Here is a 19,104-nt window from a genome sequence, read left to right as displayed (position 1 = left end):
TGTCATTCAGGAAAGCAAAACTATGGAATCTTGCATGTCTGTAAGAGTTTAAAACTAAGCCATAATAAAGCTTCTAGAAAAAGACTTCAGCATGACTTCCCAGGGAACTTACTTTACAGAGGATGAAATGCCAAGAACTTCAGTGAAAGAGTCTTTATGCAGATAAAACATACGAAGTAAAGTAGGCAAGAATGCAGCTCACTAAACTAGGGATCAGGAAATGTTTGCTCTATCAAAAGTCAAATAATATTTTAGGCACTGTGGCTATATGGTCTCCCAACACATCTTCTCAACATTCCTCTGACAGACAATAGCAGCCACTGATAACATATAAACAAATGGACATGGCTGTGTTCCAATATAATTTTAATTACAAAAACAGACAGCTGACCAGATTTGGCCTGTGGGTTGCAATTTGTCAACCTCTAATCTAAATAATTATGCCCTTCCTGAAAGTTTTCAAGTACAATTTATTAAAGAAGAAAGAGGCTACCTACAGCTTCATATTTCCCACAGATTATCAAGAAAGGTATGGAGTTTTTCACCCCATCTTTTACCAATATCTTAAAATTTTTGTGCTTTAAAAGTTTAATTGTATTTTGGAAAGAAAAAATAATTAAATAATGATAGAAATGTTTTGACTGGTTCATATTTTGTTCTCTACCAGAGATCTGACGAAAAGCCTTTCTTAAAACATGTCGCATAGAACACTAATCCACAAAATATTAGTATTTCCCATTCTACTACAAAACATAAAAGGGGGTTCTGTGAGTAAATAACTTTGAGAAACACATTTACTTAGAGTTCCACATCTCAGATTACTCCTTAATGGCAGATACAGATTCAACAATTAATTCATCTACTTATATATGGCCTTTTGACCTTAATATAATTAACCTCTCTGAGCTTCACTTTCCTAACCTCTCCAGACACAGCAATTCTGACATGAATGGTATCTATATTACAATTTTAGGTTTTAGTCTTTTCATCATCAGTTATCTCATTTTTAACCTTACATGAATACATGGACTCTCAAGCTTTAAAATATTTTATATAACTGAGACAATATGGGGAAGACAGCAATCACGTACCATGATAAATTCAGGTGAATTGAAAAGTTAAATGTTTGGATGGAAAAGACAGAAGAAAAAGACCCCGCCATCCACCCAAAACAACTGTTTAAAAAAAAAAAAAATTTAGGTGTACAGGAAGAGCCATTTTGTATCAAAATACCAAGTATAAACTATATACAGAAAGGCCTCTAAGGTGAAAATTAGAACTAGATTTAAAGCAAATTTCCAATTAAAAGAGAAAGTTTCAACACCAATGCCAGTCTTAAATATTAGTATTCAATGATTTATTTTTGGCTGGGCACAGCACTCACACATGTAATCCTACCACTTTGGGACGCCAAGGCGGGATGGATCACTTGAGGTCAGGAGTTCGATACCAGCCTGGCCAACATGGTGAAACCCTGTGTCTACTAAAAATACAAAAATTAGCCGGGCATGGTGGTGCACGCCTGTAGTCCCAGCTGGTCGGAAGGCTGAGGCAGGAGAATCGCTTGAACCCAGGAGGCGGAGGTTACAGTGAGCCAAGATCGTGCCACTGTACTCCAGCCTGGGGTGACAGAGCGAGACTCTGTTTCAAAAACGTAATAATCATAATAATAATAACTTACTTTCAATCTTTTAATGAATGCTAGCAAAATCACTAAGAATAAGATGAACACACTAATAAAAAATAGACAAAGGATATGAAGATAATTCAATGGAAGATAGACAAAAAATATCGCCTCACTAAACATTAATATTTAAGATAACAAAGTTAAAATAAGTTTTCTCTATTAAATAGGCAAATGATCTCCTCTAACCAGTTACTGTGCCAAAGAATTAGATCTAGGAAAGGGTTTTGTTTAAATATAAGGTAAGACATAAGGTTGCTTAGTTTGACCTTTCCATGGTGCCCTAATTTAAAAAAAGAAAGGAAACTAAGACTTTGATTTTTCATTTTTACTTGATTTATCATAAATTGTGTTTTTATACTAGGGGATAAAAATTTAACAGAAATAGGACTCAACTGCTTTGTAAAACTAACATCATGTGCACTAGTACCTAAGAGTATTTACAGAGTACCCACCATTATTCATAGTAGCTGTGTATGAGCCTCTGTGCCTCTGTTAGTGTTGGAAGGAAAATTAAACAGTAATAAACATCAAGATGCCCTTCTCATTTATGGATTAGTGGAATTCTTTTATAATCTCTCCTTTTTTCCCTCAGAGATAGAAACTCTCATGGTTGACATTTGAAGCCTAGTGCAAACTATGTTCAGCAGTTAATTGTGATGACAAGAATGAGAAGGAATTAAAAGTATTCTGCAACATCTTGTGAAGTAGGCCTAGAAAAAGCCAGATATTTACAGATGTGAATATACAGATGTGTACAGAGAGAGAAAAAAACTTGTTAATGAAGATAAGAAAGGTGTTCTAACAGTCAGAAAAGTATAATATTTGCAGTCCTATCTAATATTTTCTGTGTGGACCCTAGAAGTTTAACCCTCATTTATGGGCCAGAGTAGTATTTCCCTTTTTAGGACCATTAAATCCCTAGCGATTTCTAGCCAAGCCCAAGTATTGCATATTATTCATGACAAAGCTTAAGTAGACACTTAATCTTTAAAAATATTCACTCAGCCTTCAGGAAAGTTCTAAAACCTGTGTTCAAAATGCCAACTCACTGGGGCACGGTGGCTCAGGCCTGTGATTCCAGCACTTTGGGAGGCTGAGGCAGGCAAATTGCTTAAGCCTAGGAGTTACAGACCAGCCTGAGCAACACAGGGAAACCCTGTCTCAAAAAAAAAAAAAAAAAAAAGAAGAAAAGAAAAGAAAGCCCAGGCGCAGTGGCTCACGCCTATAATCCCAGCACTTTGGGAGCCGCGGAGGGCAGATCACCTGAGTTCAGAAGTTCAAGACCAGCCTGGCCAACATGGTGAAACCCCGTCTCTCCTAAAAATACAAAAATAAGCTAGGTGTGGTGGTGTGCGCCTGTAATCCCAGCTACTCAGGAGGCTGAGGCTGGAGAATCACTTGAACCTGGGAGGTGAAAGCTGCCGTGAGCCGAGATTGCGCCACTGCATTCCAGCCTGGGCGACAGACTAAGACTCTGTCTCAAAAAAAAAAAAAAAAAAGAGGCCGGGCGCGGTGGCTCAAGCCTGTAATCCCAGCACTTTGGGAGGCCGAGACGGGCGGATCACGAGGTCAGGAGATCGAGACCATCCTGGCTAACACAGTGAAACCCCGTCTCTACTAAAAAATACAAAAAACTAGCCGGGCGAGGTGGTGGGCGCCTGTAGTCCCAGCTACTCGGGAGGCTGAGGCAGGAGAATGGAGTAAATCCGGGAGGCGGAGCTTGCAGTGAGCCGAGATCTGGCCACTGCACTCCAGCCTGGGCCACAGAGCGAGACTCCGCCTCAAAAAAAAAAAAAAAAAAAAAAAGTGTCTGGTATTAGCGGTTAGCTGTAAAACCATTCAGTATCAACTAGTATAATTTTCTTTGTGCAAGTATCATCTTGATTTTCAGAATTTTTTTTTGTTGTTTTACCCATAACCCTGAAGCATGCCAAAAAGAGAAAGAGTATACTAAAATCTGGACATATTTTTAATACTGTTCCATAAATCACCAGGTAAAAACTGCAAGTAAGACAAAGGTCTATTTACCACGCAGAGAAAACTTACAACCAAAGCCTTCCAACTATAGGTTTCTAGCTATGTTGAAAATGAAGGTATCAACATATATGATACAACGCATTCAATACAATGAATTTATACGGCAAATCAAAAAGGGCCTTTGAAGAAACACAAGTAACAATACAACCAGGATTATGAGGCCTCCAAAAAACACACTTGACAAAACTGATGCTTTTTATTATCACAGAGTACACAGCCTGGGAGTTAGGACAGTGTCTTTGGCTACATTGCAAACACTTCAGCTATACTGCCTGGCATATAAAAGATACAAAGTCATCAGGAGAATGGAGGAAGGGAAGAACTAATACCCCATAAGGCAGTCTCTCAAAATGTGTTCCTTGAACCATGTACGACTGCAGATTACTTTAGATGCTTTATTTGAAAAGCAGATTTTTGAAGCTCAGATTCTCCTGTTAACACACATCCCCAAGGTAACTCCAGCCCCTCACATCAGTCAAAACAGGTAAGAGGTGACAGAACCCTCAGTGTCAGCAGATATATGTTCACTGGTTATGAGTAAAATACAACAAAATGGGAGAAAGGGATATAAGGGAAGGGAAGAATGCAGAGATGGAAAGCATTTACTTGTTATTCTGAACCTCATTTTTCTCTCCTTCCCACATCCAAATATGCACAAATATTCACATAAAATATTGGCTACTTCCTTTCCAGTCAATAGGGACTTCCAAAAAGAATTAAGATTTCAAGAATTATTTTGAGAAAGCAGCCTGGTAATTAGCAAGGCAAGCTTAAGAATAAGTGAAGTACAACCACAAATATCTTTTATTTTAAATGAAACGGAAAAGCACAGGCACTGTGACTTAAGCCAAGGAATTTTCCCCATCACTTCTTCTATCCTATCAAAAAATCAAACGTGTCTCTCTGCTTGAGTTCAGATTAGAAGTTTGGTGGTCAAGTTCAAAGCTCTTTCCACAAAATCACATGTTTACAGTTAAAAGTATTCTAGAAAAAGTAGAACAAACAAACCAAAAAAGTATTCTAGGCATAAGATATGGACTAAGAGATCTTCCAACTAGAACTTTGTTTTTTTAAGGCAAAGTCACCCTCTGTCACCCAGGCTAAGGTGCAATGGCACCATCTCAGCTCACTGCAACCTCCACCTCCCCAGTTCAAGCGATTCTCCCACCTCAGCTTCCCCAATAGCTGGGATTACAGGCACACGCCACCATGCCCAGCTAATTTTTGTAATTTTAGTAGAGACCGGGTTTACCATCTTGGCCAGGCTGGTCTCGAACTCTCGATCTCACGTGACCGCCCACCTTGGCCTCCCAAAGTGCTGGAATTACAGGCGTGAGCCAGCCTAGAACATGTTCTTTAAGAACAGAAATCTTATCTGTGTTATTCACAGTTTGATCTCTAATACCTAAAACAGTGCCTGCTCTTATAAAGGTAAGATATGCCTAAATTGCTAAACAAAAATACCAAAAAATGTAATGATTCAAAGACAAAAGAAGTCTATCTAACAACGACGAAAGAGTCTAGTCATCCCAGCAAGGTGAGAAACAGCCCCATGCAATTTTATCCAAGGACCTAGGGTGACCACTGTTCTATTATTTCAACATGTGGCTTCGAAGGTCACATGTTTGATGTCATTCCACTCCAAGGCCTACTCTGCAACATAGAAGAGGTAGAATATGTGTGTAGAAGAATACATGTAGAGCTCCTATTCCATTCCACTGGAGCTAGGTTGGTTATGTGACCACGCCTGTCTGCAAGGATGGCTAGGAAATATAGTCTAATCATGTGCCCAGGGAGTGTGAAGAATAGGCAGCAGTCACTGCAAGCATTTCAATGAAAAAATGTGGGATTCTAGGTGAAGATGTCTAATAGGCAGTTGGACACAGACATCTAGAGTTCAGAAGAAAAGCCAAAGCCAAAGATACAGATGTGTCAGTCATTAGAAGACAAAATACAGGTCAGTGTTTCTCAAAATTCCAGCCTCCAGACCATTTGCATCACAATTGCCCTGTGGGTTTGTTAAAAATACAGATTCCAAGACTCCACTCACTGAATCAGAATCTCAAGATAAAGCCTCAACATCTTCATTTATAATGAGCTTCTAAGTGATTTTTATGGACACAAGTTTTAGAAACATAAGCAAAGGGAATTGCTACCATTGATATGGAGAGATAAAGTTACCATAGCTGAGAGAACATGGCCAAGAAAGTAATTGTTAACATGATCCTATGGTTTCTGGACTTTGTCACTTCGTGCTATTTGTTAGACCAGTAGTTCTCAAGTCTAGCTTCACATTAGAATCATCTGATGAGCACCCCCCTCTTTTTTATTATTTTACTCATTTATTTATTATTTTTTAAAAGACGGAGTCTCACTCTGTTGCCCAGGCTGGTCTCAAGCTCCTGGCCTTAGGCAATCCTCCCACCTGAGTCTTCTAAGTAGCTGGGATTCCAGGTGCAAGCCACCGTGCCTGGACTGATGAGCTTTTAAAAAATACTGATGCCCAGGCTTCACCCAAGACCAACTGAATGAGGTCTCCAAGTGCGAGACCCAGGCAGTAGCATTTAAAAAAAAAAAAAAAAAAAAAAAAAAAAAAGCCTTCCACATAATTCAGAGATTTAGAGTACTGCCAGGATTGAGAACCACTGTATTAGTCAAACTATATTACAGGCTCTTCATTCCAGAATCTCAGATTGTTACCCTACCCCAGAGATTGCAAATTCTGGGGTAAAAACTCTGCTTTTAATTAGCTGTGAACAAAAAAAAAAAATGAGAGATTTCGCATTTTAAAAATCTGGATTTCTGACTTCTTTTGAAGCAGGCCATGCAGGGCTTACATACTCAAATAGCAAAGATCGGCTGATAACAAGAAGCAGCTGCTCCAATCTGGCATTCATTTCCATTCCCTGCCTAGCTACTCTAACTCTATAAGTAATATAGGATAATAGGAGCATTATCACCACAGATAAATATGTGAGCTGTTTACCTGTAACCATTATAAGAACTTTATGCGTAGTGAACGTATTTGTGTACACAGTAATTTAAGTCAATCTTGTAAAAGCTTTCACATCCTCGGCCTCTTTATGAATCAACCCCTCTAACTTCTTCCTTTGAGACCTGGCATTTGAACACAAATACTATCTTTCATCAAGCTCTTGAGTAGTAAATACACATTGAGAACCCTACTTCAAAGGCCTGGGCTATATGAACCTCTAAATTCTCCATCTCCTAAGAAAACAGGGAGAAGTCCAAAAAATTCCTGATGTAAGTTCATGCCACCCTACTGTACCCCACATTACCAACCTCCCGGTAACTTCCTCGAATTCCCTGAAGAAGTTAACACAATGGCACAGTCCACATTGTTACCACACATCCTACCCACACCGTGGATGACTTTCAAAATTCACATAATCTGTGCAATAATGTAGGTTCGTGTAGATTGACCATCTCCTCTCTCTTCACAATTCCTTAGCCATATTTGTAAATCCTAAACTCTGCCATTCATTATCGGGTGTTCTGCAGCTACATTTTTATTGCATTTTCACATTCTAATCACGATGTCTTATCCTTCGGTTTTTTTCACTCCTACAATAACTCCATCTCCACTTTACAAATGCCCTTAGTCTCCTATATTTTTGAGCAATCAATGAACCCCATTCTATTCATTACCCTTTCAGCCTAAAGGGCAGTATTTGGATCACTCTATAAATACCAACAATTTTTCTGCCCTTGCAATTCTGATATATCATCTTAGCCAATCCAAAGCCTGAATCAATTCCAAAATCTGTGATTTCCTCACAGATATATACTTGGATTGCCATAAAGAGAAAAAAATCACACTAGAGAAAAATCACACAAACCAACAGGTTGGTCCCACTATAGCTTCATGGTCTCTAATTTCTACTGTGTTTTCAATTCTGCTGAGTATTTTATCATTGATGACCTCAATCTCCCAACATATACTGTTTCAAAAGTTTCATTTTCCACCACAATCATAAAGGTGTTGCCCTGGGTTCTGACTTTATAGTTCATCAGTCTTGTCTAACTACATCTCATTGGACAATCTCAATTTTGAATGTAACTCCTCCCTTGAAACCATTCCTCCTATATATGGCAATATATACTGTACACACAGTAAATAAAAAATACAGATATTTCTCTCTGCCTTATTTCCACATCCAACAAGCATGCCTGTTAATTTTCTACTTCCTAAGTATCTGTCAAATTTAACCCTTTTCCCCATTCCAACTCCCCTTCTCCAATTCAGATATTCATAATTTCTTGTTCAATCTCCAATGTCATCTTTAAAAGTCATCCTCTACACTGAACACAAAATAAACTACAATCTCATTAGTTTACCTTACCCCTCCTCTCCCTACCTGGTTAAGATTTCTCAGCAGTTAATATTTTCTTAGTAGTAACTGCTAATAGGATAAAGCTCCTACAGTGAACTTTTTCTAGAACCATAGCACAGGATAAGGGTTGCTTTCTTCCTCGAGCACTTATACAGCTTCACCCTATTTCAGATTATGTTATCTACTTGTACATTCACTTCACTCTCTAGATGGTAAGCTGGTGATATAAGCATGGTGCCCTACATACAAACATTTGTACTACTCAAAAAACATTTGCACCACTTAATTAAACCAAAGATGTTCTATAGTATTGTTCTCTGTCAAACAGTAAATTGCCTAAGATAAAACTTGCTACAGTAAAATTAAACAGAAAATCTACTCTATTTAAAAAAAAATAAGTATGAAAATACTGAACACTACTTAATCAAAAATTTCCATAAGTGAATACAGAAAAGTACCCCAGGACTTTTTTTTTTTTTTTAATTGTTTGAGACAGAGTCTCACTCTGTTGCCCAGGCTCACTGCAACTCCGCCTCCCAGGTTCAAGTGATTCTCGTGCCTCAGCCTTCCGAGCAGCTGGGATTACAGGAGCATGCCACCACACCCAGATAATTTTTGTACTTTTAGTAGAGATGGGGTTTCGCTATGCTGGCCAGGCTGGTCTCAAACTCCTGACCTCAGGTAATCCACCCACCTCGGGCTCCCAAAGTGCTTGGATTACAAGCGTGAGCCACCCAGGCTGGTCTCAAACTCCTGACCTCAGGTGATCCACCCACCTCGGGATCCCAAAGTGTTTGGATTACAAGCGTGAGCCACCTGCCTGGCCTTTTTTTTTTTAAATTTTTTGAGAGGTTCTCACTCTTGTCACCCAGGCTGGAGTGCAGTGCTGTGATCACAGCTCACTGCAACCTCAACCTCCCAGGCTCAAGCAATTCACCCACATCAGCTTCCAAAGGTACCAAGCGCATGCCACCACACCCAACTAATTTTTTTATTTTTTTTGTAGAAATGGGGTCTCCTTATGTTGCCCTGACTGGTCTCAAACTCCTGGGCTGAAGCTATCCTCCCACTTCAGCCTCCCAAAGTGCTGGGATTACAGGCGTGAGCCACCACACCCAGCCCCTAGTATTTAAAAATAAAGTATATTGGCCACTTGATGATACTCTTGTTCCATATTTTAAAACATTACATAATACTTTAAATCAGTTCCATCCTAAGATTTATCACTATTATTTTATTCTATTTTGAGACAGAGTTTCGCTCTTATTGCCCAAGCTGGAGTGCAGTGGTGCAATCTTGGCTGACTGCAACCTCCGCTTCCCAGGTTCAAGCAATTTTCATGCCTCAGTCTCCTGAGTAGCTGGGACTACAGGCATGTGCCACCATGCCTGGCTAATTTTTGTATTTTTAGTAGAGACAGGGTTTTGCCATGTTGGCCAGGCTGGTCTCAAACTCCCAGCCTCAAGTGATCCGCCCACCTTGGCCTCTCAAAATGCTGGGATTACAGGTGTGAGCCACTGCGCCCAACCACTAACATTTATTATAAGATCTCATAACTACAAGGGGAGAAAATGACCTGAAAACAACTCATCCTAAGTCACTAACTCTTGGTAGAGTATGGCATGTTTCTTTGATACGAAATGAAATAAATCCTGATATATTCTGAATTTCATCTACAAGCATGTTTTGAAAAAAATAGACATTATAATCATTGTGTAAATACAGAAACAAGGTGAGCAGGTGATGACACACTTGAAATGTAGATAACTTTACCAGGCATGCCCAAATATGAAAGTGATCACTTTCAGAGTGGGGCGGGGCAGTGGGGAGTGGGCAGCAGGGAAAAAGAGAGAAAACTTGACACATGCTCTTTTCTTCCATTAGCTGTTATTTAATTCAGTTGCTTCCAATGATTCTACACTTCCATTAGTAAAACACATTTGAGTATAAACCACTAATACATGTATGCTAGATTTATAAAGTATACAATGTTCTACAACATGAAACACTAACAACGTGAAAAAAAAAACAGCTAGAGCATAAAGTTCCACTGCCAGTAATAGGCCTGTGGAAAATGGTGTGAAAGCGAGGTGGCCCTGTAACACCCACCCAGTGGTGGCAAACTACAAAAAATAAAAATAAAAAATTTAATTAAATAATTAATTTTAAAAACGGTGCTGGAGAGAGCAAGAAGGAAGACTCATGTGGTCAGAATAATAACCACTTTTAGGGGTGTGAACAAACACAGTGATGATACTGGTGTCAGGTCTGGAATTTGACTTTACCTTACCTACAAGGTTATAAATTAGACTGTTACTATTTCCTGGATCCTAGCGGACTTCTGGGTCAGAAAAAAAACTTTATCACTCATAGCACGGCAAGCAACGCAAGCATTGGCATGTTTGTCTCAGTTCGCTCTGGTACCACATCCAGGGGTAACGTGATATAAGCCTAGATATATGTGGCACATGCAGTGGGTGTGGGTCACAACCGAGGAACACTGAACTTTTTACACCAAGCAATAAGCAAGCCTGCTATTTGACAAACAGGGAGACATTACTCTGGCCTTCAAGATTGCTCATTACAAACACATCTCTGAGAACTACCCTGAATAATGAGTGAACAGAGTCTTGCGTATCTCAGCAAGATGTGCAGGAGTGTAAGACACCCACAGAGGACTGTCTCTCCTAACAACTGGGAGCCAGATTTCCCACAGATGGAAAAAGGAGATAAAAGTATGAAATAAAGGAAAAGGTATTGCCATGATCTCATAGTCATGAATACACATAAACACTGTATAAAAATAAATGCAGAAGTAAAAGTCTGTGTGTGTCTGTGTGTTCAGATTCTTGGCTTCAAAAAATCACTCTCCACTACAGAAAGTCTGTGTTCCTTGGAGAAACACCTGCATTTAGAATGAGGCAGAGAAGCCTGAGACTGAAACATCTTGTTATCAGAAAGAAGTGACCAAAGAATGATGTGGACATGTCAAAACAACACAGATGACCCTGGTTTGGCGATGGATTCTTAGATACGACACCAAAAGCAAGAATAACAAAAGAAAAAAAATAAATTGGACTTCATGAAAATTTAAAATGTGCATCAAAGAACATTATCAATAAAGCAAAAAGACAATTAACAGAATGGAAGAAAATATTGCAAATCATGTATCAGGAATAGCTTAATATCATACTCCTAAAATTCAACAACAAAAAGACAAAAAACGCAGTTAAAAAAAAAAATCAAAAAACTCAAAACAGACATTACTCCAAGGATATACAAATGACCAATAAGCACAAGAAATGATGTTCACCATCACTAGTCTCATTAGGAAAATGCAAATCAAAACACAATGAGATACGACTTCATGCTCACAAGGATGGTTACACACACAGACACAGACACAGACACAGACACAGACACACACAGAATATAACAAGCATTGGCAAGAATGTGGAGCAACTGGGAACCTTCTACATTGTTAACAGGAAAGTAAAATGGTGCTGCCACTATGGAAAATGGCTTGGTGGTTCCTCAAAAAGCATGGAATTACCACATGATTCAGTAATTCCACTCTTACAAATGTACCCAAAAAACTGAAAACACGGACTCAAAAGAGATATTTGTACGCCAATATTCACTGTAGCATTTATTCACAATGCCAAAAGTTGAAAACAATTCAAATGTGGGTTTCTGTACCCACTAGAATTAAATTAATTCTATTCAACACTGTCAATAGAATTAATGCTCATGAATTGTGTACTTAAAAATTACATAAATGGCATACTTTATTGTGTTATATATATTCTGTCACAAGAAAATATTTGAAAAACAAAACAACCAACCAATCACAGAAGCTAACTTGAAGGGACTCTCACTGGCCAAATTTGAGCATCAAAATAGTGACAGCAATGAATTACAACCCACTGAATAAAATAGGAATCTATTAGTCCATACATACATAAACAAAGTTTTGTCTGTTTTAAGGGGGTAAAGAGGTGAAGAGAAAGTTTTTCCTTACAACAGAACGCCAGCATAATAAATATAGAAAGAATGGGCTAACCACCCATTAAAACCCATCATATTTGTTTAGTAGGGTTGGACTGTCGTAACAAATTATCATAGGCTTAAACAACAAACTATTTATATTTCTCATAGTTCTGGAGCTGGGAAATCCAAGATCAAGGTACGAGCAGATCTGGTGTCCAGTGAGGACGTTCTTCTTGGTTTGACAATGGTTGTCTTCTCATTGTATCCTCACATGGTGGACAGCAAGCTCTTATGTCTCTTCTCAATAAGGTACCAATCCCATTCATGAGGAATCCACCTTTATGACCAAATCTTACCTCCCAAAAGGCCTACCTCCTAATACCATCACAGTGGAGGGCTAAGATTTCAAAATGAATTTGAGGGGACATAAATACTATGTCCATAATATTAATAATTAACTCCGGCAAAACCATCAGTGGATGCTAAAACTAGCACCTGAAAGTGAACAAGAAATGATACAATCACATAGTTTCAAAGTATCTCCACACAAAGCAATTTCAGGGGGAAGGACAACTTAATAGTAAAGAAACTTTGCAGACTCCATTTTAAACAAGTGATAAAAGTCAACGATACCAATAAGGGCACAAACCAACAACATGTGCAGCCTATAGGAAGAAAAAGAATTCAGCGGCTGGGCACCGTGGCTCATGCCTGTAATCCAAGCACTTTGGGAGGCCAAGGCGGGCAGATCACGAGGTCAGGAGTCCGAGACTAGCCTGGCCAACATAGTGAAACATCGTCTCTACTGCAAATACAAAAGTTAGCCAGGTATGGTGGCACACGCCTGCAGTCCCAGCTACACGGAGGCCGAGGCAGGGGAATCACTTGAATCTGGGCGGCAGAGGTTGCAGTAGGCCAAGACCACGCCACTGCACTCCAGCCTGGGTGACAGAGTGAGACCTCGTCTCAAAAAAAAAAAAACCAAAAAAAACTTAGCATCACTTCAGGAACTGTCCTGGCAAAAACGTACAACCTAGACCTAATCTCTAATCATGAAGAAATACAAGACAAACCTAAACTGAGAAAGAAAAAAAACAACTTGCCCTGTATTCATCTTGCCAAAAACACTAAACCATAAAAATCAAGGGAAGACTAAGGAGCTGTTTCAGATTGAAGAAGCCTATGAAAATGTGATTTGTGAGCCCAGATTAAATTTTTTTGCTATAAAGCACATTACTGGGGGCATTTCTGGAGACATTAATGAAATCTCTAGTGAAGGGTTACAGGAGTTCTTTCAGTTATTCTCGCAATTTTTCTTTTCTTTTTTTTATTTTTGAGACGGAGTCTCACTCTGTTGCTTAGGCTGGATGGAGTGCAATGGGTGATCTCAGCTCACTGCAGCCTCCATCTCCTGAGTTTAAGTGATTCTCCTGCTTCAGCCTCCTGAGTAGCTGGGACTACAGGTGTGTGCCACCACGCTTGACTAATTTTTGTATTTTTAATGGAGACGAGGTTTTGTCATAATGGCTAGGCTAGTCTCAAACTCCTGACCTCAAGTGATCCACCTGCCTCAGCCTCCCAAAGTGCTGGGATTAAAGGCGTGAGCCATCGTCCCTGGTCAGTTTTTCAAATCTTTTAATATTTTCTTCCTACAGGACAAAGAATCACTTTGTACACCCCACTGACAGAAACAAAAACACTGACATGGCTTTCCTAATTGCTCAGAACATTACCAATAGATACAACTATTCTCTTTGCATGGTTTACAATGCAATAAATCTGTTTCTACAACAACAGCTATTTTCTGTTCACAAAGTCTTTCAAGTAGGAAAGCTTCAATGAGCCCACCTGATATAGAGACCAGCTTACAGAAGCCAGATAGATGCCAGGCAGTAAAAGCTATAGCTACTGTGATAGCATAAAACCTGAGACATTATTGAAGATACTCAAACATCAAGTGAAGACATAGGCAGATGTGGACAATACAAATACTCTCTATTCCCTGCTTTTTCTTCGTAAAAATTATGTTTTGTTATTTGTTAAATATGTATAATTCATATTAAAATGTAAAGGCTTTATATTCCCAAAGACTAGAAGAACATCTGACACATCAGACACCACAAGAAATATTTAATAAATGAATGAATATACCATCCAGAATGAACTCCATACCCTGAAACCAGAGAATATACCTTGTTTTAATGCCCATGGTATAGTTATGGAAGCTGATCAACTAAAGCCCCATTAATAATCATGGATTTTAAAAGTAAAATTACAGTACAGGCAACACTGTGATCACAGAATAATTAAATACAGTATGTCAGAATCTGTGTAAATTACTATATATCAGAATCATGGGATACAGTTATGGCACTACTTAAAGGAAATTTCAAACTACTTACATTAAATAAGAAAAATAAACTATCCAAATTAAAATGTTAAGATTTTTATTAAAAACAAAAACACACGTGTAAAAGCATTTTTAGCAGGCAAACTGACATCTATTAATATTTACAATACATATATATACCCACTGACCCAGAAATTCTGCTTCTAGTAACCTATCTCATAAAAACTAAAGTACTAATTCATGAAAATATTATGTACCAGAATTTACTGCAGCACTGTTTTGTACTGTAAACAGAGTGACTAGCTAAATTATTTGGCATATCCTCACCATGAACTATTACTTGGCCATTAAAAAGACTCAATTTGGTTGGATTATAGGCTCATGCCTATAATCCCAGCACTTTGGGAGACCAAGGCAGGAGGATCGCTTGAGCCCAGGAGTTCAAGACCATCTGAGGCAATAAAGTGAGACCTTATCTTTACAAAAAAGTTAAAAAATAAAATAAAATAAAATAGATGTGTATGGTGGTGCACACCTGTGGTCCCAGCTACTCGGCAGGCTAAGGCAGGAGGAATGCTTAAGCCTGGCAGTTCCAGGCCACAGTGAGCCGTGATCACACCATTGCACTCAAGCCTGGGCAACAGAACTTTGTCTCAAAAAAAAAACAACAACAAAGACTCAATTAAACAATCAAAAACTCTAAATGTTTATGAATATAGAGAAAAATATGGAAGAATTTATACCAAGATGTTATCATGGCTGTGGCGATTAGAGATTTATATATGTGTTTTTATTTCATTTATGTGAAATTTTATATGCATACACAAAATGTTTTTTAAAAAAGACAGGAAGAGAAAAAATTAACATAAAAACTATTATTTTACAAACTGAAAAATCACAATGGCAAAGATATAGAATCAACCTAAAAGTCCATCAATGGATGACTGGATGAAGAAAATGTAGTACATACAGACAATGGCATACTACTCAGCCATAAAAAAGAATGAAATCATGTCTTCTGCAGCAATGTGGATGGAACTGCAGGCCATTATCTTAAGTGAAATAACTCAGAAACATAAAGTCAGAGACTGAATGTCCTCACTTCTTACTAATAAGTGGGAGCTAGATAATGTGTACATATGGACATAGAGAGTGGAATGAGAGAAAAGAGAGACTTGGAAGGGTGGGAGGCGACTGAGTGATGAGAAATTACTTAATGGGTACAATATACATTATTCAAGTGGTGGGATACACTAAAAACTCAGACTTCACCACTACACAATATATTCATGCAACAAAACTGCACTTGTATCCATTAAAATTATACAAATAAAAAATAATAAAAATAAATAAAAACAATTAAGTTAAAATAAATTTATTTGCAGATATTTCTTTGGAGGAGAAAGATAAGCCACTAGATGATCTAATTTTTCATAGTGTTTTACAATCCTGCTTTTCACATAGGTCTTAATTATATCAGACATTATCTGGATATATCAGGCTCCAGTGTCACGTTTTTTAAATGTTTATCCCAGCACACTATCTATTGAAAAGTTCATTCTTTCTCCATTGGATTTGTAATGCCACTGCTACTATATCCCAAACTCCAGATATATTTAGGTTTATTTGCAGATTCTGTTTCACTGGTCTATTTGACATCAACAGTACAACACTGTTTACATCACTACAGCTTTATAATTACGCACATATGGTATCTTGAGTCTTCACATCTTTTTCAAGGCATTTTTGCCATTTAGCCCTTTACTCTTTCATATTACTTTTAAAATCAACTTGTCAACTTCCATGCAAAATAAAAAATAAAAAAAATTTGATTTTTGACTGGAACCAAATTAAATTATCACCTTAATTTGAGGAGAACTGATATTTATATGACATTGAGTCTTCCTAGCTAAGGATGTCATGATTCTCCTTTTACTCTGATTTACTTTTATTTCCTTTAGAAATGACTTGTAATTTCCTTATATAGGTCTCATACACTTTTGGTGTGTTTATTCCTATTATTCATTACAGTTTTTATGGTAAAGTATTTTGAAAACAAATTTTCTAATTTATGCTGATAGCTGATCTTACTACATTGAACCTTGCTAATTTCCTAATAGTTCTTGTAGTCTATAGACTTTCCTAGATTTTCTGCATAATTATATTATCTTTAAATAGTTGTGTTTTTCATTCTAATTCTTACAACTTATTTATTTTTCGCTTTACTGTAGGGGTTGTTACCATGTTGAGTGGAAGCAGTGACTAGGTGTCATTGTTTGGTTCTGATTTTAAAGCAAATGTTTCTAACTTTACCACTCAGTATAGCAAATGCCCAATTACCCAGTCAAGGAAATTCTCTTTCCATTCCCAGCTGGCTATTTTTATAACTACTCAGTGATGAATTTTATCAAAGCATTTTTTTCAGCACCTATTCTATTACTTCTTTTGGAAGAAACAGTCTGCCATGGGTTCTGAATGTCCCTGCACATAATTGCCATGTATGCCAAATTCCAAGACCAAACTATCCACTGACACTGAACAGTTTCTGTAGCTGGTTACAGAGATGATTAAAAAGGTTAAGGTGACCACAATGTGACTACCATGGCAGGTCACTCCCAGGGAAAAGAGGACTAGCTTGCTTTCTGCTTTCTACAAAAGGTACCAAGCTCTTGACCCTGGGTTCCACAGCTACAGTGTATCCCACTGTGTGCATAGCCACCATCTCTGCCTATCACACTGCCCTGTGGGATTTGGGGACAGGGAACCTGCACTACAATCCTGATCCTCTTGCTGACTGCTGTGCTGTGAATAAAAATCTGTCTTGCTCTGATTCACCGAATCTTGTCTACTTTTGGCATCTATGAAGTTGTGACAGTTGATGCCTTGCCACTCTCTATGAGACTGGGGTTCTTTTCCCTGATAGTTCATAAGAAATCTTTACAAGGCTCCTTTTACAACTTCCAATACCACCACTGTGATGTCATTTAAAAACAAAAACTATCAATCGATTTAAATGTGTCCATCATTTCCTTCCCACAACTATTCTATTAGATGCCCTCTATAAGTAATCGAAGCCAACAATGATGGAGGCCCTTGCAAAATGTGTTTCCCAAAAGAACTTTATTAAAGAAACTGAGATAATGCCTTACAATACTCTTCGTAAGAACCCAAGTATTTCCAGAATACTTCTGAAAAAATGCCTTACTTTCTAATTAAGCAAACCTATCAAATTAAGTTCTAATTAAGTAAACCTCATAATCTATACCACACATTAATTTAATAATTAACTTGCAAAACTACATCAATAGTTTTTTGGTTTTTGGTTTTTTTTAAAGACAGAGTCTCACTTTCACTCTGTTGCCCAGGCTGGAGTGCAGTTGCATGATCTCAGCTCACTGCAACCTCCACCTCCCAGGTTCAAGCAATTCTCCTGCCTCAACCTGCCGAGTAGCTGGGATTACAGGCGACCACCACCATGCCTAGTTAATTTTTTTTTTTTTGTACTTTTAGTAAAGGCGGGGTTCTACCATGTTGGCCAGGCTGGTCTCGAACTCCTGACCTCAAGTGATTTGCCCACCTTGGCCTCCCAAAGCATGGAGATTACCAGTGTGAGCCACCGCACCAGGCCCAAATATTTTTAAATATATTTTTTATGATTTACAAAATGCCAAGAGATGTGGAACACTAGTTATCAGTGCTATTATACTGCATAGTCACATAAAGAATATAATGCTTGTTGCTTTCAAACTTTAAAATCCCAGTAAAATATTTCATCTATGTGCTTGAGTCTATATTTCACAAGCAGACATCTCAATGAGTCAAGTATCAAAGTACTTATGCTATTATTTTTATCCTTTTACCTGTATTCAGGTTGCCTGCTTGCAGAATGATCATCTCTTGTCCATCTATAGCCAGATTCATCCTGTAACATAAAAAAGCTACTTAGCTATTTGTTTACATTATTTTGGACAAGTGGGATATATCTAACAATACTATCAGAAACTAGTCTAAATTTCCCTCAACTTCAAAGGCATAAAAAGGAAAAAACATTCAGTAAGTCATCCATTTCAGCAACTGAAAGAGTAGACTGACTGAGAACCTCTGGTACCATTTATCTCTATTAAAATGCTTAAATTATTTCTTTGGTAGACTCAAACCACCTAATTGCCAAAGACACATATATCAATATCACAACAGTAAAGGGCTATTTGAGGACATAGTCTAAATTTAATAAAGCACACATTTCTCAACCTCACATTTTTCCTTCTGTCAAGTTCTCTCACTAATTTTCAGATTCAAGCCCAATGAAAAACTTGCCACTTTCCCATTTTCCTGCTCAAGTTTTATTTTCTCACCTTATTTTCAATTAAAAACCAAACTGGAAACAATATAAGAAACTGTCACTTACTGATAATCTGTATCAGAATAAGATTTAAATTTAGTTAAGTTTAAATAAATTTAAAATTAATCAAATAAAGCACATTTTGTTCTCTAAGACAGACATATATGCAAAGGTGCATCAAAAAGAACCATATAGCAATCCACACCAAATTACTTTAAAATTACACATAGAATTGGCTGGGCACGGTGGCTCACGCCTGTAATTCCAGCACTTTGGGATGCCAAGGAGGGTGTATCACTTGAGGTCAGGAGTTCAAGACCAGCCTGGCCAACATGGTGAAACC

The 19,104-nt window shown here is 38.0% G+C and overlaps 1 protein-coding gene across 22 annotated transcripts in view; it reads right to left on the bottom strand.

The window, feature by feature from the left end:
- Positions 1 to 19,104, bottom strand: part of PPHLN1 (periphilin 1) — a 120,869-nt gene that overhangs the window by 75,188 nt on the left and 26,577 nt on the right. For all 22 annotated transcript variants that reach the window (XM_037997249.2, XM_037997256.2, XM_073020630.1 and 19 more), the window contains one exon: positions 18,280 to 18,341. In XM_037997249.2, coding sequence (XP_037853177.1) covers positions 18,280 to 18,341 — 62 coding nt within the window. The remainder of the gene's footprint in view (positions 1 to 18,279; positions 18,342 to 19,104) is intronic.

Source organism: Chlorocebus sabaeus, chromosome 11 (assembly GCF_047675955.1).
Source record: "Chlorocebus sabaeus isolate Y175 chromosome 11, mChlSab1.0.hap1, whole genome shotgun sequence".
Lineage (NCBI taxonomy): Eukaryota > Metazoa > Chordata > Mammalia > Primates > Cercopithecidae > Chlorocebus > Chlorocebus sabaeus.
This window is presented reverse-complemented; position numbering and strand designations above follow the sequence as displayed.